The sequence below is a fragment of the Ambystoma mexicanum genome, chromosome 12 (genome assembly GCF_040938575.1).
Source record: "Ambystoma mexicanum isolate Mex_15411 chromosome 12, UKY_AmexF1_1, whole genome shotgun sequence".
NCBI lineage: Eukaryota > Metazoa > Chordata > Amphibia > Caudata > Ambystomatidae > Ambystoma > Ambystoma mexicanum.
Genome location: NC_090936.1, coordinates 402640213 through 402662503, shown reverse-complemented (window position 1 = coordinate 402662503; position 22291 = coordinate 402640213). Strand labels below are relative to the sequence as shown.

General features: G+C 45.3%; 1 protein-coding gene across 1 annotated transcript in view; it reads left to right on the top strand.

Annotated features, from left to right (window-relative positions):
* The window catches only part of TMTC1 (transmembrane O-mannosyltransferase targeting cadherins 1), a 1779343-nt gene that overhangs the window by 372107 nt on the left and 1384945 nt on the right, over positions 1-22291 (top strand). The window contains exon 5 of the mRNA XM_069628531.1: positions 15449-15637. Within this exon, the coding sequence (XP_069484632.1) occupies positions 15449-15637 (189 nt within the window). The remainder of the gene's footprint in view (positions 1-15448; positions 15638-22291) is intronic.

Here is a 22291-nt window from a genome sequence, read left to right as displayed (position 1 = left end):
ACTGAGCGTAGCGAGGGAGGGCAAACCAATGAAGAGGGATTAGTGCGGGGATTTCTTTCACATAATTTGTTTAAATTATTTATTTAACAGTCCACACATTGTGAAAACTTTGATTAAAAAGCCATACAATGTACATTATGTATTGTAGGGAAACACGTAAACAAATCCAAAAGATGCCAGGTCACCAACAGTGCTTAGGAGTATTTCCCAACACATTTTCAGAATGCCTTTGCACCCAATTGATGCCAGTATTCTGTCGTCTAATAAGCATTTTTTATGGTTGCTGTATCCAATAATGCCAGTATTGCCACTGTTAGAAAACATGTCCATGCTGGCTCTGCTAATATTTGCCAGTTGTCCAACGTAAGAATACACTCTGTTGGTGTTTCCCATAGTGCCAGTAATGCACCATAAGAAGACATGTCCTGCTAGCTGCACCAATTTATGCCAGTGTCCTACATAAGAAATTCCTCATGTTTCCTTTGCTAGTAATGCCACTGTAAAAAGACTTATCCATTCTGGCTGCAGCAACATATCACGTTATTCTCATTTAATGACATGTAATTACACACATGGATGTTGACTTTGCCTGTAATGCCAGTAACACCACTGTAAAAAAAACCTGTCAATGCTGGCTATGGCAGTATGTGAGAATATTCATATGTACAAAAGAACACCCTCATGTTTGCTTTGTACATCATGCCATTTACACCACTGTGAGAAATATCTCCATCCTGCCTGTGCCAATATTTTTCAGTATTCCATAAATATTTTGCCCATAATGCCAGGAATGCCACAGTAAGAAGCATGTCACTGCTGCCATCACCAATATATTATTTTATTGCCATGTAATGACACCAGGTTTGTTTTCCCCATTGTGCCAGTATTACAGCTGTAAAAAAATAAATTAAAAAACGGACCTGCTGGATGTGCCAATATGTCATAATTCCTGCATAATTTCACACTCACGTTTGCCTGCCCATAATGCTAGTAATGCCATCTAAGAAAGAATGTCCATGCTGATTGCAGCAATGCATGCTGGCATTTTCCTCCACTGCCAGCAGCCTGATAGCACAACCTCCCCTTCTCACACCCCGCCCAGTCCCAGCACCAATCACCAGTCCTCCTCCTCCTGGCCTACCCACACTCTTCACATACCCTCTGAACTCACACACCCTCATGCACATACACCACACACATACACAACAAAACACACATATTCACATGCACATATTCACACTTTAACGCACACAACCCCATGTATGACACTCTGAGCTTTTTTCGCTGCTTCATCAAGACCTCTGCACCAGACTCCTGCCTCATGCTGATGCTACACATGAACGGCCCAGCGCACACTAAAGCCAAGAAACAGAGGTAGATATCAACCAAACACTTCACCCTGAATCCTCCTACCTGGCATATGTTGATTTCTGGGAGCTAAGAATCCCAGACAGCCCTTATGCACAGGGAAGCACAGGATGCAAAGGGAGCACCCTAGATGATGTTTGCCCTGCAGTACCCCAGCCACAACTCCCCTGATGCCTTGCAGGCACATTGGGCATGCAGAGGTGCGTTACCACTAGCCAGTGTACACCTGGTTTCCCCTTTTAACAAGGAAGGTCACTGAGCACTTCCGCAGCTGCTGTCTGCAGCTGAGGGAGCACTCAAGTTCTCACCTGCTGAGCCCTCTGGTGGACACTGATCAATCCCTCGCGTGACCTATCCTGTGCAGGGCCAGCTCAGCCATGTGTGCAGCCCTAAACATAGAAGGTAGGACATCAGGGAGGGACACGACCCGTGGTCAGATAATATTGTCAATGATCGTATTCGGGTAAGACATTGAATTATTGAGACCAATGGTGGCTGATTCGTTTTTTTCTATGAGAGGCCTAAATATTTTCCAGTAATGAGCATGAACAATCGAACTTGGTGAAGATCTGGGGGCAGGTGGCGGGGCTCGCTCCCATCCCAAGTATTTCTTTAGATAATGGGTTAAAAAGGTGCCTTTTCAGTACGGTTTCTGGGAACAACTGGATACAAAGGCGCACTATTTATAATCAGGTGTTAAAAGGTAACATGATAAAATCTAATAGATGCCGATTCACTAAGTCTCCACAAGGGCGCTTACAGGAGGTGTCTTGCATTGGTGGCGAGTGAAGAGGTAGGGCCCATCAGGGGTCAAGTCCTAAAAATTAAAGTGGGGGACTCCTCAACAAACGCACTTGGATGCGACGTTGCCAGAAATTAGCATATCAAGGTGAAATACACAGTTCATTAAACTGGCTTTACATAACCACCCAAATTGCACAGGAGGAATGGAATTTGCCTTTCATAAAATCAACACACACACAAAACCAAGAGATGATATTTTCCTCTAATAGTGTTTTTGAAAACATTAAAAAGATATGCATAAATTCAAAGAGGTCATTCAATGTTTCTCACTTTAGGTGGGGGGACTGAGTCCACCCTCTGAATAAAGTGGGTGGACTCGTCCCCCTCACCCCTCCTGCGTGTACCCTCGACTTGAGCCCTGGGGCCTATACATGTGAGATGCCAGCCTGCTGCCCGTGACTTACAACACTGGGCAGCTATGGACCCTCTCAAGAAAGTGTCCAGCTTTGGAGGAAAATCACTCTCAGGGAAGAAGGAAAATCTAGATGGCAAATTTCTGGTAAGTCTTCCAGAAGAACAGGCCGCAGGCGTGTCAGGAAACTGTAGAAGCTAAATCCACTAGACAATGCATAGGAGGTTTCCAAATGAAGTCAAAGCGACATGGAATAAGCAGGCAGTGGGCAGATTGACAGGTAAGCAGGAGGGCTATCAGTGGGTAAGGCAGGCAGGCGGCAGACTGGTGGGTAAGCAGAGGGCAGGATATTGAGGAAATTGGTGGTTAAGGCAGACAGCGGTCAGGCTGGCGGCAGACTAATGGGTACGAAGAAGGACAGGATGCTGAGGAAATCGGTGAGTAGGGCAGGCTAGCAGCAGACTGATGCATAAGCAGGAGGGCAGGATGCTAAGGCAATTGGTGGGTAATGCAGACAGTGGGCAGGCAGGCGGCATACTGACGGGCCATCAGGAGGACAGGATGCTGAGGCAATCTGTGGCTAAGGCAGACAGTGGGCAGGCTGGCAGCAGACTGATGCATAAGCAGGAGGGTAGGATGCTGTGGTAATTGATGGGTAAGGCAGACAGCGGGCTGGCTGATGCATAAGCAGAAGGGCAGAATGCCCACACAATTGTTGGGTAAAGCAGACAGTGGGCAGGCTGGCGGCAGACTGACGGGTAAGCAGGAGGACAGGATGCTGAGGCAATTGATGGGTAAAGCAGACAGTGGGCAGGCTGGCAGAAGACTAGCGGGTAAGCAGGAGGACAGGATGCTGAGGCAATTGATGGGTGAGGCAGACAGCGGGCAGGCTGGCAGAAGATTAGCGGGTAAGCAGGAGGACAGGATGCTGAGGCAATTGATGGGTAAGGCAGACAGCTGGCAGGCTGGCAGAAGACTAGCGGGTGAGCAGGAGGACAGGATGCTGAGGCAATTGATGGGTAAGGCAGACAGCGGGCAGGCTGGCAGAAGACTAGCGGGTAAACAGGAGGACAGGATGCTGAGGCAATTGATGGGTAAGGCAGACAGCGGGCAGGCTGACAGAAGACTAGCGGGTGAGCAGGAGGACAGGATGCTGAGGCAATTGATGGGTAAAGCCGACAGCAGGCAGGCTGGCAGAAGACTAGCGGGTGAGCAGGAGGACAGGATGCTGAGGCAATTGATGGGTAAGGCAGACAGCAGGCAGGCTGGCGGCAGACTGACTGGCAAGCAGATGTGTGCACATTCAGATGCCCTTTTCACCCCTTTTCTCACTTGTGCAAATCAGGGGGCATTTCTGCGCATGTATAAAGTGCATCCTGAATTCACAAATGGAATTTTCTTTTAAATGTGCAGAAATTAGGCACATAGCCCTGCACTTGTTGGGAACAGGCACAGGAAGATGCACCAATCACAGCAGGGCCATTTCTGACCTTGTCATGACAGCTGTCACACTTGCATTTCCATCCCGCACAGAGGGAAATGACGAAAGTGTGTCCTCTGTGCTTTTTTGCTTTTTTGAGAATTCGGCCCCGTGTCTCCAACAATTAATCACGAAACGTGTGCAGATGAAAATGTGCACCAACGTTATCTTCCCATTTGTACAGAATAAATGAAGCTGTTTATTTGCGTGAGGATACTCCGTTTTTACAGTGAACACAGTGTTTACTTTTCTATGAACCAACCAAGGTTTGCAGCAGAAAGACATTGGGCCTCATTACACAGTAGGCGGTAAGGGATTACCGGCACCGGTAAGGCATACCTGCCTAACCTCCGGAATTTTCCGGAGACTCCGGAATTTTAAGCATTTCTCTGAGTCTCCGGAAATGTCCCTTGAATCTCAGGAATTTTGAGATTCTTTCCAGGTCCCGTCATATTCTCCACCTGATTGGCTGCTGCCGGTAGCCAATCAGGTGGAGAATATGACGGGACCCGGAAACGGTGCGAAATGTTCGTTCCCACTGCCTGCACCAGTATAATAATAGTGCTTTCAATCAATGTCATTGAATTGAAAGCAGTATTATTACGGCGGCGGTGCCAAGTTCATTTTGCTTACCATAGCACTGAAAAAAATAAATTCAATGCTATAGTAAGCAAAATGAAGGCGGCGCCGCAGCCGAAATAATGCTGCTTTTAATGCAATTACATGGATTGAAAGCACTATTATTTTGGCGGCGGCGCCGGCTTCATTTTGCTTACAATAGCACTGAAAATCATTCATTCAATGCTATAGTAAGCAAACTGAAGGCGCCGCCACAGCAATAATAGTGCTTTCAATCCAATGACATGGATTGAAAGCACTATTATTTCGGCGGCGCCTTCAGTTTGCTTACTATAGCATTGAATGAATGATTTTCAATGCTATAGTAAGCAAACTGAAGGCTACAACAACCGAGTTTACCCTTTTGACAGCTGTGCGGGGCGTGTGGGCGGAGCCGTGTGAAAATGGGCAGAGTCTTGTGTGGCTGTGGGCGGGGCATAAATTTCAGGAATTTTGATTTTGAAATGTAGGCAGGTATGCGGTAAGGGCACCAGTGCCGTTAATCCCTTACTGCCCTACTATGAGGTCCCTTAGCGGGTCCCTTCCCTAACGCCCGGTTTTACCAGGCGTTAGGGAAGGGACCCGTTGAGGGACTTGAGAGCTAATAACGGGCCTCCATCCCCATTCCCATTGAGCCCTATGGGGGCTCGAATTGGAATGGGGAATGGGGTCCCGGAATGGGGACTTACCGGGTCCTTCAAGGTCGGAATGACCCGGTAAGTGCCTATTCCGGGAACACGGACCCGGAATGCATGGCTACCGCCTACCGCGTAATGAGGCCCATGAATACACGTGGAAAGGAAGTGCTCTGATTGTAATGGGCCACAGGGGAACTGGTAGAAAGACTCGCATTACAATATAATCTACTGGCCTGTAGGCCTCCCAGTGAAAGCAAGCATGGGTTCTTCTTCTCACTCAGAACCTAAATGCTGTTTCGCATAAAGCATGAGCCGGTGCACTCCTCCGGCCCTCTGCTTGCCCAGTGCATACTGACTGTGGAGCTGATGGGCATAAGTGGCAGATTGCTCAGTGTTCCATAAAGGCCGAGAGCTGAGCTTCGGCAGCGATCACTCAACAGGCAGAACTCTGGAGAGTCGGCAGGGACTGAGCTGGGCAGATACAGGAAGGGAGACATGAGTGAGCCCTGCGGAAAGCTGGCGCTTCTTGTGAGTCAAGTCTTACTCACTGTTACCTGGAGACACTTCAGTATAAATCAGCAGCGCAGATGTGAGTCTGCTCAGATAAAGGCAAACAAGACGGTTGCCATCTTGGGCTGGGATTCCTCTGCATCCCACCCATCATGGCATAGGATCCCTCACCCTGGCTTAAGCTCTGTATAAGACATGCCTAGGCCTGCTGACATGTGACCGCTCACTCAGCGGCGACCACATGCCACATGAGAGTTAATAGACCTCGGACCTTCCCCATGTCTGGCCTGATTTCCTATCTCCCATTCAGGGAAATATTCAAAGATCTAAGACACATCTCTTTTGTGATACCCTCGCAGTGCTAGCCCCCTGTTTCTTGGAGGGGGAAGGGGTTAGCATTCACTTTCTGTGCCTCTCCCACTGATGTTCCAGTGTCACAAAGTTGCACTACCTCAAAAGAAAATATCAACATCCGTGCGGAAAGAAAGGGTGTTTGTGTCAAAAAGCTGATGCCTTGTAGTTGGATTTGCCGCCCACAAATCACACACTTGTGCCAATTCATCCTTTATAATATCTCGTCTAATGCCCAGCAAACACATGTCAGATTTGTATGTCAAAGTAAATGCTCGGGAGGATAGCTCAGGGACAACCGTGCTCACCTTGGAAGCAAGATGTCACGGAGCAACACGGGATCGATCCCTTAGAAACCTCTGGGTATTAAGCGCATTACAAATAACCTATCATATCAGCGGATCTCAGTGGGATGCAGTTTTCGTGAATGCTGTCAAAAGGCGCAGAAGCCATTCCAGTTATCAGTCGCCGCTCGATCAATGTCCGAGATGTCAGATGCGTGTGAAGGAATCAAGTCAAAGTCACAAGGTCACACGGTGATGGGACAGACTCGGAGTAGGGGAATTCACAGATCCTGCTATTTGCAGGCCTTTGGATTGGCGAACTGCTCCTCTGCCAAGGCCTGCCCCCAAGTCCTCTGGCTCACAATGGGATGGGCACGCTGAGAGAGGGCCGAGCTGTGAGCTCAGGTGCTTTGCAGACTGGCCTAAAAGCAATGTTTATTGTTTACAAATAGCAACATCACAACAGCCGAAAACCAATTCTACAACCCCCAACTCCATGAAGTTGGAGCTGCCCCTGAGCACTGCTCCCCACATCCACAATCGCACCATGTCAATATTTGCATTGCTGCCATGACTACCTTTGTAAAACATATATTGTTTAAACTTTCACAAAACACATGTGCCTTAATGATGGTCTTTTGCTGCCAGTTTTTGGATGGGGAGCCATGGCATGTTGATGCACATAATATGTAAAAGGTCACGTCTAAATGGTCTTACAGAAGGGCAGGGGGTCAGCAATATATAGGATTGTATGAGGTAGAGCGTTGAAGTTATAGGGTGGGGCACTGATAGAGATGGCACAGCTGCCACCCTGAGGTTCGCAACGCTGCAGAACCACCTGGCAGCAGCAGGACTGCCAGCACCACTGTCTCAGATGTCCAACTGAATTTAATTGAGAAATAAAAGCCTCATAGATGGGTATGAATATGCTGCATTCATGTGGTTCCAAGAATGGGGTCCTTATCACCCTCACCCAAGGGCGTGGTTATCAAACGCTGCCATGCTTTGAAATCCATCTCGCCTCACTTCCTCCACCACCTCCCCACCTCTTGCTTATTGAGTTTGATTTGCCAAATCAGTCCTGGAAGGGGGAGGGTAGGCTGCGACCCCCTCCTCCGCCCCTATTATGGCGAACAAGGAAGACACTGAGAACTTAGCCAAACTCAATGAAGGTAGGTAGCAGAGCGGCAAGGGTTAGTATCAGGAAGGGTGTGAGTGGTGTAAGGCTACAGTGAGTCGACAAAGGGCAAAACAAATCATTCTAGTTAGACAGGTAAGTATAAAAATATACAGTCGTTTATTAGGCCTTTAAAATCCACATTAAGCAAGTAACATTTCTAGTCAAATATTGCCACACCAACACTATACTGATATATTAGTTCACCCTTAGGAGAAATAGAATAGCTTTTCATTCAATGCCCATTAAAACCCAGTGCATTAGAAATGGAAAAAACACTTCGGAATAATCATAAAACAGCTTCCATAGCTCTTAAAAAGTCCAACCCTAAGATGGTTGGGAGCCATGTGCCCAAAGGTCATCAGTTCCAAAGTAGATACTTCACAGGTAGTTTTATTAAGAGATTGGCAATGCCAGCTATATTGATTAATACATGTAAATTAGATAAAATTCAGGTGAGTACATTCACTCAATCCCCAAGCTTTAATATAATTCTAGAAAGAGATCCTGGACCAGGCCTCCACCGACGAGATTCAGGAAAGAGTGATTTAGAGACAGGACTTTATGCCTATGTAACCATGTGGAGGACAGGGGGGACAGAAACGGGTATGTTAACTTGCCCTCCTGACTCCGATTCCTCCAGAGATGACTGCTGGTTTTCCAGAATCCATTGGGGAATCAATTGTCTGTGATCGATCCAGTCGAGGAATGCCCATCATTCTTGGCCAGGTGAGTGAATCTTTCTGCTGAGACTCCAATTCCACTTAAAAATTGTTTAAAATCCCCCTGCCCCATCAGCCCACATCCCCGCTTACTGATTCCACATTAAGCCCGCCTCCTGAGCCTGCCCCACGACCCAATTGGCCCTCCTTGCCCCCAGTGTTTGCCTTAGTGTGCAGCCAGCTTCCTCAGGCCCCCTTTCCATCCTTCTTGGCTAGGTGAGTGGCGCTTTCTGCTGAGGCCCCAATTCTGCTTAATTTTTTTTTATAAATCCCCCTGCCCCGTCCGCCCGCATCCCCTCACTCCCCGCTCCCTGCTTCCTGATTACACTTTAAGCCCGCCTCCCAAGCCTGCCCCGCGACCCGATTGGCCCTCCTTGCTCCCAGTGTTTGCCTTAGTGTGCAGCCAGCTTCCTCGGGCCCCCTTTCCATCGTTCTTGGCCAGGTGAGTGGAGCTTTCTGCTGAGACCCCAATTCCACTTAAAAATTGTTTAAAATCCTCCAGCCCATCCGCCTGCATCCCCTCATGCCCCGCTTCCTGATTCCACATCAAGCCCACCTCCCGAGCCCGCCCTGCAACCCGATTGGCCCTCCTTGTCCCCAGTGCTTGTCTTAGTGCGTAGCCAGCTTCCCCAGGCCCCCTTTCCATCATTCTTGGGCAGGTGAGTGGAGCTTTCTGCTGAGAACCCAATTCTGCTTGAAAATTGTTTAAAATCCCTCTGCCCCATCCCCCTGCATCCCCTCGCTCCCTGCTTCCTGATTCCACATTAAGCCCGCCTCCCGAGCCCCCTTCCGTGACCCGACAGGCCCTTCAACAAGGACATCACTGACCACTCCAGGGCAGCCTTCTACCCATGCAGCCCCATCAGTTAAGGGCCCCAAGGCAAAGGGCGGCTCTTACAGAGACGGCTCCAGATGGTGTGTCTGCCGGTGTCCGCAGGGGAAGCCAGTAAAGCCATCAGCGAACAGACACCAACAAAACTGTAAGTGTGGCATGGGTGGGGTGTAGAGCAATTACTCTACTCGAGAAAGCCCCCGGCACTCTACCTTACCTTCCCATAACGTAAACTACCAAAGACTTACACCATGCACACCTAGAGAGATATGACCACCAACCAAATTCTGGACTGTAAATGTTGTCCTGCATAACATACTAACATACCTGCCAATTATAACTAGTGCCCGTCACAGACACAAAATTAGCCAACCTCACATTGAGACAGATGTATCAACAGATGTATCAATGTTAGCATGTGCCAAACTTAGACATAATTGTGAAGGAAGCATGTGACTAACCTAGATAGAATTATGACTGGTAGCATATACCTCACTTAGATAGAATTGAAAATGATAGCATGTGCAACACTTAGATGGAATTGTGAAGGATAGCATGTGCCACCCTTAGACGGAATTGTCATTGTTAGCATTACCCACACTTAGATAGAAATGTGAATGTTAGCAAGTGACTTACCTAGATAGAATTATGACTGGTAGCATATCCCTCACTTAGTTGGAAATGAAAATGATAGCACCTGCCACACTTAGACGGAATTGTGAATGTTAGCATGCCCCACACTTAGATGGAATTGTGAAGGATAGCATGTGCCACTCTTAGCATTGTGAAGGATAGCATGTGCCACACTTAGACAGAATTCTGAAGGATAGCATGTGCCACACTTAGATGGAATTGTGAAGGATAGCATGTGCCTCACCTAGAAAGAATTATGATTGGTAGCACACCCCTCACTTAGTTGGAATTGTAAATGTTAGCATGTGCCACACATAGATAGTATTGGGAATGATAGCATGTGCCACACTTAGATGGAATTGTGATTGATAGCATGTGCTTCATCTAGACAGAATTATGATTGATAGCACCCCTCCCCCCACTTAGTGTGAATTGTAAATGTTAGCATTGCCACACATAGATATAATTGTGAATGATGGCATGTGCATCATCTAGACAGAATTATGATTGGTAGCACACACCCCACTTAGTTGGAATTGTAAATGTTAGCATGTGCCACACATAGATAGAATTGTGAAGGATAGCATGTCCCACGCCTAGACAGAATTGTGAAGGATAGCATGTGCCACACTTAGATAGAATTGCGAATGTTAGCATGTGACTTACCTAGTTAGAATTATGACTTGTAGCATATCCCTCACTTAGTTGAAATTGAAAATGATAGCATGTGCCACACTTAGACAGAATTGTGAAGAATAGCATGTGATACACTTAGCATTGTGAAGGATAGCATGTGCCACAATTAGACGGAATTGTGAAGGATAGCATGTGACTCACCTAGATAGAATTATGACTGGTAGCATCCCTCACTCAGTTGGAATTGAAAATGATAGCATGTCCCACACTTAGATGGAATTGCAATTGTTAGCATGCGCCACACTTAGATGAAATTATGAAGAATAGCATGTGCCACTCTTAGATGGAATTGCGAATGTTAGCATGTGACTCGCCTAGAAAGAATCATCACTGGTAGCATATCCCTGACTTAGTTAGAATTGAAAATTATAGCATATGCCACACTTGGATGGAATCATGAATGCTAGCATGTGCCACACTTGGATGGAATTGTGCTTGAAGCATGTGCCTCATCTAGACAGAATTATGATTGGTAGTACACCCCTCACTTAGTTTGAATTGTAAATGTTCGCATGTGCCACACATAGATAGTGTTGTGAATGATAGCATGTGCCACACTTAGATGGAATTGTGAATGATATCTTGTACAGCGGGGTGGTCCTGCCCTCAAACATTTGAACTACATTTGATTGTTGTAGTCACAATTCAGACACTTCTCCAAGTTAGTGATAATATATCTGCACCAGTATGCATCATAGGAGGGAGGTTCAAATCCAAGAACTGGAAAAACAATTGTAGTGTCCTTTAATAATTAGGCCACTTGTATACACAGTGGTAATTCAGAGTGGAAAACTAAAAGTTATACGTAGAAAATTACACAGAGAATAAACCTTGTCACCAACTCAGTAAGTGGTGTGAACAGAACAGCATGTATTGCAAATATTCAGTGCATCTTTAAATGACATTACGTGTTCAGTGTTGACAGGAGATCACTAAATGTGGACTGTTTTTGTCCGTACAGTCCAGATTTCTCAAGTGACTTTTTTTGAAAATATACACAAGTTTCAACAGAGTTGGTACAGTGTGTTGGCTGCACACTACTGTACTAGTGCTGTGTTGTGTTGGCTATATCCAGTGTTGCAAAGTATTGCATCATATTTGCCAGTTGGACAGTGTGTTGTCATAGTAACAAACAGTATTCACACAGCACAGTGCTTATAGCTTCAAGAAACCTAAAAATAGGGTCTGCTAAAAGGCGACATCAATATAAAGGTGGTAATAATGGTTCAGGTCATCGTTCTGAGAGGTTTGGGGATGCAGACATGATGACAAAAGACGTTTCGGCTGTAAAGAAGTGGCAGCCTTCTTCTGGGGCCAGGTAAAGCAGGTCTCCCTTGCACATAGGTGATGCGGTTTTCAGGCTGGTTTGGTGAGACCAGCGAGGTTACGATGGATGTTGTCCTGGTTTCTCCAAAGTGTGGGATATGCTATAGGTGAGCTTGTGTTCGTGGGGAAGCTGAGCGGTATGTTGCAGGGCTTCCATGACAAGGGATCAGTCACTGTTACAGGAGATTAGTTCCTGTCTGCCGGTACGGGAGCTCAAAATCTGCACATTCCTGCTGTCTTGCATTGTGTAGTTGCCGCTATGGAAACCACGCTCCCTCTAGAGTGATGTATTATCGGACGACTAGAACTCGAAGTTGAAAATATACCTTGGAGAAACCAGGACAACATCCATCGTAACCTCGCTGGTCTCACCAAACCAGCCTGAAAACTGCATCACCTATGTGCAAGGGAGACCTGCTTTACCTGGCCCCAGAAGAAGGCTGCCACTTCTTTACAGCCGAAACGTCTTTTGTCATCATGTCTGAATCCCAAAACCTCTCAGAAAGATTACCTGAACCATTATTACCACCTTTATGTTGACGTCACCTTTTAGCAGACCCTATTTTTAGGTTTCTTGAAGCTATAAGCACTGTGCTGTGTGAATACTGTTTGTTACTATGATAACACACTGTCCAACTGGCAAATATGATGCAATACTTTGCAACACTGGATATTGGCAACACAACACAGCACTAGTACAGTAGTGTGTGCAGCCAACACACTGTACCAACTCTGTTGAAACTTGTGTATATTTTCAAAAAAAGTCACTTGAGAAATCTGGACTGTACGGACAAAAACAGTCCACATTTAGTGATGTCCTGTCACCACTGAACACGTAATGTCATTTAAAGATGCACTGAATATTTGCAATACATGCTGTTCTGTGCACACCACTTACTGAGTTGGTGACAAGGTTTATTCTCTGTGTAATTTTCTATGTATAACTTTTAGTTTTCCACACTGAATTACCACTGTGTATACAAGTGGCCTAATTAATAAAGGACACTACAATTGTTTTTCCAGTTCTTGGATTTGATCCTCCCTCCTATGATGCATACTGGTGCAGATGTATTATCACTAACTTGGAGAAGTGTCTGAATTGTGACTACAACAATCAAATGTAGTTCAAATGTTTGAGGACAGGACCATCCCTCTGTACAAGATATTTGTCTAGCCACTCCACCTTGTCCGAGTTTAGGCCATCCCTTTCGTTACAAAGGAATTGTGAATGATAGCATGAGCCTCATCTAGATAGAATTATGATTGATAGCACACACCTCACCTAATTAGAACTGTGAATGATAGCATATCCCGCACTGGAATAGGTACAATGAATATAGTGAATAGAATAGGTGGAATAGATGACATAGATAACATAGATGGAATGGATTGAGTAGACGAAGCAGAAAAATGGTCGGAGTAGACTGAATGAATGGGAAGAATAGAATGAGTGGAACCTGTTGAAACTCACCCCACAAGTTGCACCATTGTGCACCTGCTCCTGTGTTGTTGCCAAATATCTGTATCCACTATATATTCTATATATCTGTATCCCCTCATATATCTGTATCGCCTTATATATCTGTATCCCCATATATACCCGTACTGACCCTGTCCCTATAAATCCATATGTCGCTATGTATGTCCCCACCATCCTGTTCGTGTGCCTGGTCTCACGCGCCTTACAGATAACCACCTTATCATACCGCTACGCTTACTCTCTACTATACACCATTATTCAACCAGAACACAGCTATACGCCTGATAATTTGGCCTAGCTGTTCACATACGAATACGACCCCACGAACACTTCATCACCCTAATAAATTGCAGCTAGCTGAGCACATTCCAGCCAGCTGCTCACATACGCTTTCCTCAGGCCTAACACAGCCAGAACCCAGTCTGGGTGTCCACCCACCAGATTGCACACACCCAACGGATTTCTTCAGCTCCACACCTATCGCTAGGAAGCAGCTATCATCCGACAACTACACCAGCTGCACACATATCTGGTGCACCCACGCACCATACGACACTATCTCTCTCTACTGACCTGAACTATGATTCCCGAGGGCGTTCAACCTACCAGCGCTTTGAGGTCACACCAATGATATATAAGGCACTATATAAATGTCAAGTAACATAACATAACGGGTGCAGAGGTCACTTTTGGATGCAGGATTTAGTGTCTGTTGGTCACGGTGCTTGGGAATCGTTTCCAGACAGATTCCAGTAGAACACCTAAACAAAGAAAGATTAAGACTTCTGCTGGTGGACCACCTCAGGGCACCTGCAGGGATCGATGAAGGAGTGTTACAATGGGAGTCACCACTGATAGGTGGCGCTAGCGATCTTCAATAGACGAACAAAGGAGAAGGCCCAGTTGAGCTTCTGCACATGCAAGACAGCTGAAAAGGCAGAAGCGGGTGTCTTGTTACACAAGTTGAAGATCCTCAAAGTTCCAAGGATGCACTTGGAATGGCGACGGCTGCAGTGAGGTAGTCCAGGTGAGAAATAGACAGTCCACTGGTTGGTCCAGTGACACTTCTGCGGGCTCAGAAGGCGCGATCTTTGAACAGGGACTGAGACTGGTTGTTCCCGCTGGTCCTTCATGAGATCAGGACAGAGGAGCCGGGTTTCGCCGGGACAGCACTGGAGTCAATGCTTGTCATCTCCAAGGATCTTCCTTTGGTCATCAGTGCACTGCACTTCTTCAGAAAGGTCTTTTCTCCAATGATGATCTGTCGAATGACTGCAGGACCCCTCCTAACAACCAATGTTTAGGCTTGAAAGGATAGGTGAGCCCACCAATATGAAGGATCTATATCATTCAAACAGGCAGTGGCTGTCCAATTATGGCTTAGCATCCAAGCATGCCCTAGCTAAGCGAGGGCCTCAAAAAGGGCTTAAAGCCTTTACAAGCCCAGCCAGCCCCAACCCAGGGTCATTAACTCCATTAGCGCACCTCAGGGATTCTGTTGAAGGTGCTGATCGTTTTTTTTTAAAGGAGTTCCGGAATGCGCATTTTACGCATGTCGTATCGCCTGTTAAAAAAAAAAAACTAGAATCCTGGATGGCCGGCAGAGGGAACAGTGAAGGGGGTACGTTCTTTTACTGTTTCCGCTTTTAAGCTGACGGCAGATTGACTGGGAAAAAAGTGAAGTGGTGTGGAGCACATCGTTTACTTGTAAGTGGGACAGGAGGGTGGTGGTGGGAGGCCTCGGGGTGTGCAGACCAAAGGCAGGAGATATGGGAGTGAGGGGAACGACACGGGCCACAGGCAGTCATTGAATGGAGAAACAATTGTTGACCCAGTGGAGTGGATGAGGTGTTGAGGATGGCATAGAGGTTTGCCCTGCAACCTGAGTGGCTTCTGCCCCTCCCCCGGTTGCTAAAAACTCCCCCGGTTAGTTCTAATGAATAGCAATATTATAACCAAAAAGGGCTGCAGTGTGGAACTCATCCTAAATCGATGCATCTGAGCTGTTTTTTTGATGTTCTCCCTGTCACTGTGTAGAGGCTACCATTCTTTCAACATTAAGGTAGTTTCGTAACGTAACATGCACAATTAGTAACTGTTTTAATATACGTCATTGCAAGTACTTGGTCCTCGGGAATGAGAGAATCTGATTGTAATTATTTTTTTGGCATATTTAGGCAAAATGGAGATGTGCATCACAGAAATATACAGCATTGTTGCTCACTTTCAATGCTACCCACTGGCAAAGAGAACGGAAAGCATCGGCCCAGTCACAAAGGTCCATGGAACTGCCACTCCACCACATCTGAAGATCAACAAAGCAACAGCGCGCCTGTTTCCAGCAAAGCCTTGTCGGCCATTTTGAGGTACGGTAATAATGGTTCATACATCTAAATGTTCTAAAGTATTTACTTCAGCAACAGACAGGGGGGATCCTGGTTATACCAATCACTCTTTCGGAATAAGGTCCATTTGGTACAATATATATATATAGTCACAGTCTGAGACGTAGCGGCACTCCGGCAAATAAATCGGTGTGAATATTTCGTCAATCCTTATCAATCAAAGTCCGAGGCATGTTTGCTGTGCAGATAGATAGTCCTTTATTAATTCAAAGATTGGACATGGAAGGCAGCAGCAAAAATAAAGCACAAAAAAAAGAACGACGCGTTTCACCCTACACAGGCTTTGTCTGGTATACGAGATAAAAAGAGGACTGCACATTTATAGAAGGCCTTTTGCTTAGAAGTCCATCTTTGCTGTTTGTGACACAAGGTTACTGATACATTTCATAGACAGTTTATGTTAACAATGTGTCGCCATGTTGGAAGGTCCATAGGGTCTATACATGTAAATATTTTTACCTTATTTGTTTATAATCTATGCAAATTGATGGTTCCATGCTAATGCCACAATTCTCATGTTGATGCCACGTAGGAGGAATATTTCAACTTTTGCAGAAATTACAGATTTTGAAAATACGCAACATAAATAGATTTTTTCTATAACAGTTTCAATATTTAAAAAGCATGGGATGCAGCACGCAGACAATAGACCACTTTCCGCTGTGGAACCTACTAGGTGTGAGATGCTTGGTGAATTTGAAAGTTGTTTTTTGTTTTACCCACGTTATGCGGCTCCTAACCATTGCCACCAGTGGGTGAGCCTGTACCATGTTTATGAGGAGTATATAAATAATTTATACAACTTGCTTGATGTACCTAATATTAATACAACAGAGATGCGCAGTACTGTACCCTTACGGGCGTCCAACACTGCCGTGTCTATAGATGCAGTGATTCAGTACAAAATGTATATTTCGACATGTTAGATTGCACTTAAAATATTGGAACAGTGTTTCTCTTTTGCTCACAGATGTTGTCTTCTGTGGGTGAGCTACATCTACAGTAAAATGCTGTGTGCAAAATGTCCTAGACATATAAGTAACTTACTGCATGTAAAACACCCCAACGGAAATGAGCCGTATTGAACCCATTGCGGGCAGTAATATTTCCGTGGGTCAAGGTGCAAAAAACATTTCGTTTGAAAATCCATACTCCAACATGATAGATTGCACTCAGTGTGTTCCAATGGCATTTTTTCATTGGCTCATAAAACTTGACCCCAATGGGTAGCCATATATACAGTGTTATATACAAGATCATCCCTATTGGGTTGAATTATCACTAAAGTGCTATGTGCCTAAATTGATAACCTGCAAGATTGATGGCAAGATCAGCCCTAATAGATCGAGTTATCAATACAGTGCTATGTGCTTAAGTTAATAACAACCAATGATGGTAGGCATTAATGAACACTTGCGGGCGCCTCAATTTATATGTTTGCAAATAACAAAACTGACAGTTAACCCTTACGGGCGCCAGAGATTTGAAAGTGCTACATGCTTTAAGTGCATTGTGCTTAGTAAAACTGTTTATCGGGTAGCTCTAAATGCATACAATCTGTTTAAAGTGCTGAGTGCTCTTATGAACCTCCTGGCTAATACATTTTGACATATTGTAAACTAATATGTGTAACATGTTCGCCTACTACTGTGCAATGTCCTCTCAGACTTTAAAATACACGCATGTAATTTCAAATATGTTAAAAAAAGATGGTGCTGCTACAGTGCAGGAACACTACATCCAATGGAGAAAATGTAACTACAAAACCTTAACAGTGACCCGGGGGGGAAGTGCTTCAAAATGAATACTTGAAAAAAGTACTTGAAAAAAAAATCCAAAGTTAGTGAGAGAACATACTGTTTAGAAAGCACACATTATCAGAACGTGATATCGGTCTCAGGGTTATTTCACATATATCTGATTATTTTAGGAAAGGACCCCTCCCACCCCCCCCCTCCCAATTTGATTGTCTTAATCTCCCCCAAACACATACAGTTCTTCATCACGATTTTGGGCTCCAGGAAACTTAAGTTAGAATCAAAGTCCACTATGCATCTTGATGCCTCTTGTCTAAGTTTATGAAGTCTATCCACACCTCTTGGATGCACTCAGTCAATAACAAAATATTTAAACGACCTGATGTCACCCTGATGTATATCTTCAAAGTGCTTTGCAAGGGGATAGGACATGTCCCGATTCTGGATTGCACGGAGATGCTGCAAGATTCGTAACCTTTCTTCCAATTTCGTGTTGCCAGTATACCACAAGTTGCATGCACATGTGATTGCATAAATTGCAAACTGTGTAGAGCATTGGAGTTCCTTTTTGATCATAACTTCAGTTTTGGTTCGTGTATTAATGTATTTTTTAGTATTGATCCCAAAGCGGCATTCTTTGCACTTAGCACATGTAGAGAAACCTCTTGGTTAACCAGTTAGTTGTTTTTTTTGTATATTGGGTGGCTGAAACATGCTTGGTGACAACCTTGTCTGTACGGAGGCAGGCTTCCTGTAAGTGCCTGTGGCATAGGATGGCAAATGGAGACTGAAGTCTTTTATCTGGTTTAAGCAGGTGCCAGTACTTATTCAAAATGTGTTTTGTTTCCTTGGCTCCAGAGTTAGATGTGGTGATGAATCTAATGGCACGATCTTCTTTCTCTTGTATCTGTTGTTTGTGAGAGTGTCATTTCCCTGCTTTTATTGCAGCTACGATCATATGCTTTGCTTATGATCCCCTTTCTGTAGCCTCTTGCTAGAAATCTTGCTGCCACTTCTTTGGCATTGGTTTCCCAGATTAGGTTCTCACTACAATTCCTCTCGATCTGTAGAAACTCGCCATAAGGGAGACTGTTGGGCTGTAAGCTGGTTGCACGTAGAAGGGTGTTAGTGCCTTTTCGATGCAACTCTGTAGTTATAGTGCTATTGATGATCTTGACTTTTATGTGTAAATAGACTATGATGTTGTTCGATCAATTTGAGATTCTGATGTCCCTGATTTAAACTGTCAAAGAAACACATCCAGTCGCTCTCCGCTCCAGATAATATAAAGGTCATCTATATACCTTTGCCATAGGATTACTTTGTCTGTATGTCTTTTCTGGTAGTCATTTTAAAACAGAATATATATATATATATATATATATATATATATATATATATATATATATATATATATATATATATATATATATGAGAGATCTCTATCTCTCTCTCACGATCACTGCTATTAGGATTAGGGACCTGCTGCATGTGGTAATAGGGGCCCTTCCAAATATTGCTAGCTGGGAGCATTTTCTACCCCAGAGGACAAGCATTTGCCACTACTGTCACTATTTAAAGAACCATTGTATTGCTTGGACTGAAGCCACTGGGTGCCATGAAGAGAGATTATGCAAGATACCAGGCTCAAAATGTTGCATTTATGTGTACACAGAGGAGCCTGGACACAGATGGACTCCTGTGCAGAGGATGGAGGCAGGCACAATAACACACTCATCAGTAGTTGCTCTGAGTGGGTTTTAAGTACACTAGCCAGGATCCATCATGACCTAGTGATCAACAGACCTCTAGAAGTCAAGATCGCAAAGGGTCTTTATTAAATAATACAACGAGCTGAAGACTGAAAGTAGGTGGGTATGTTAAGCAGGACAATTCAGTAGGCTTTCTGTGGAACCCAGTCATCAGTCCTTTCTTCTCTCCCTTAGGGTCTGCCAACTGAAAAGTGTCACTCATGGTGAGTTGGGTTTTTAAGTATCCCAGCACTTGTTCGTTTGCTCTTGTGGGCGATTGTTGTTCTTTCTGGAGTTCTGAATATATTGGTCTCGCCTTTCCTTGTCCCAGAGGCCGACTAATGGGGGTACCTTCCTATATCCCCTTCCTGATGGTTCTCTGGTACTTGACACAATCATAATTTTGGGGACGGGAGAAGTTGATGAGGTTTTGGGGCAAACAGACTTGTTGGGTCAGGCCTCTGATGGTTCCCTGAGGCTTGACGAAGGAGTCTGGACCACCCTTCATGTACCTCCTCTGGGCCCTATATCATGTGGCGGGTGGTGCCACCAGCCGCCCAAGTTCACCTAAATCCCATCATCCACCCTCCAACAAGGGACCTTGTCACAAGACTCTGCCTCACTTTTTTCAACACCATGGGCTACTTTTAGAAAATTGGACAGCTCATTGCGTAGTAACACACCCTACCCTACACTAGACGCAAGCAAGAGACGGCGAGCCCTTTGAAGTCGATGCACCCGATGCACAGCTAGCTTGTGCCTGAGGCTTTATTTGGTCACTTACTTGTGGATATGTTGCATGGCTGCATTCCCTGTAGTATTGCTTGGGCTCTGGAACAGAACTGGATCCATCATCGTTATGCCAGACATACCAATCGTGTTGTTTACTGAGTGGCGTGTCCTGCATGCCACACACCAATCATGGCGTATACTGAGTGGCGTGTCCTGCATACCACACACCAATCATGGCGTATACTGAGGGGCGTGTCCTGAATGTTCACAGGTGAATATCTGAAATGTCTTTCAGTGGATTGCGGGTAACCCCATCATGTCCCATTTTCCATGTATGCTTACTAGCGCCTGTGAATGCATTTCTTTATTAGTTAGACAGACACCCGTGAGCTATTATAATATGCATTTGTACTAATATGTATGACATGTTGTGGTCATTTATGCACTTTTCGTGTCTCCACACTCAATACCTCTAGCCTATCACTACGCGCATCGTATTTGTACTGTTGTGTGCAGCATTTCTGGGTGAAGCGCCAACTCGATTACGCAAAGAAACGCAAATAGCCACACATGCGCACATGCATTATTGCATTTGAGCTTAGCAGCATTGAGCATTGAGCTCCAGGGCTCCGCACTAGCTGCACCCAAATGCTTCAGGAATATGGCGGACTGTGGTGTAGAGGGAAGTGAATCAATCTTAAGTGGCTGGGTAGAGAGCTAACAGGAGTAACCGCATAGATCCAGAATGCGTGCCTCGTGCCGTACGCATTTGTGCCAACTCGCGCGGGATATGATGTGCCAGAGTTCCCAAAATGTTGGCTGCTCGTGTGAATGTCTTAGGCAGAAGTCTGTGCAGTTTTCATTCAGTTTATGAATGTTGTTGTTCGCCCATTTTTTCCTTTGGTTCGGTTACCGCTGTCTGAGGAAGTTCCTTTTGGCGGTTGTGTTGCCTTTGCGAGATACAGTAGTGCTCGCAGCTCTCGCAATAAAAGGCCCCACGTTCACATGCTGAAAGGTTCTGGCCCCCTCCCAACCCCTTTGGCCTCCCCTTCCAGGCCACAGTGGACCTAGCCCAATAGCCGGCAGGATGAGGGATCCGTTTGCACATTTCATGGTCTGAGCTGCGCAGGCTTTTCCCCTGCAGACACATTTTGGTGCCCCTCACCCCCTCCCCTTCTTCATTCAGTCGGTTTGCCACATAAACAAACGTAATTATATAAGCCGTTGTTCCCTATTACTAGCGACCATAAACATTATAAACAGTTACTAAGACGCCATAAATAAGTCCAGCCGGCCATTTCACGCGTACGTTTTTTGCTGACATGCTAATATATTCCAGACACTTGAACGCCTGACAAAGCCACTTACCGGTTTCTTTTTGTGGAATACAGCAAGGCTGACCGTAACCGCATGCGCCCGTGGATTTAGGGTTTGGCTTCATAAGATATATATATATAGTTATTTTAAGAGTATCTGAACAAATCTGCAGGTGGTCCCATTGGCAGGTTAGGATGGAATCTTGCATAGTAATTCCCACTATCCCCTGGTAACAGGACTCGCTCTTCATAGCCTCTCCTGAGATCTGAGCGCATGTAAGCCGTGGATTTCATCTGGACGTGATGCCTGGATGCCTTTACATCAAACACCCCAATCTAGAAATGAACCCAACGCTGTGCAACCGACACAGGTGGGCATTGGATTCCTAAGAGGTTCGACAAGCCATTCCTATGCACATTCTCCTCTCCTGGCCAGACTGGCCCATCCTAGTAAATGTCCAGTCTGCTCATTGACAACCTATGGTAAGTACCGGCACCATGCAAACCCTGAAATTACTCTTAATGCCCCGGGAAAGGAGGACTCAAGAAGCCCTTACAGGAACCTTTACTCTGCACATTCTCTTCTCCTGGCCAGACTGGCCCATCCTAGTAAATGTCCAGTCTGCTCATAGACAACCTATGGTAAGTACCAGCACCATGCAAACCCTGAAATTACTCTTAATGCCCCGGGAAAGGAGGAATCAAGAAGCCCTTACAGGAACCTTTACTCTGCACATTCTCTTCTCCTGGCCAGACTGGCCCATCCTAGTAAATGTTCAGTCTGTTCGTAGACAACCTATGGTAAATACCAGCACTATGCAAACCCTCAAATTACTCTTAATGCCCCGGGAAAGGAGGAATCAAGAAGCCCTTACAGGAACCTTTACTCTGCACATTCTCTAACTAGATGTAGGCAAACATGACAGCAGGAAAACTCATGACTGAAAATGGTATTCTGTGTAAATATACAGTTAAGAATCTAGAGTATATTTTAAAAACTTTAAATGAAGACAGTGGGGTCATTAAGAGTTTGGAGGCAGCCATGGTGCTAATAGCAAA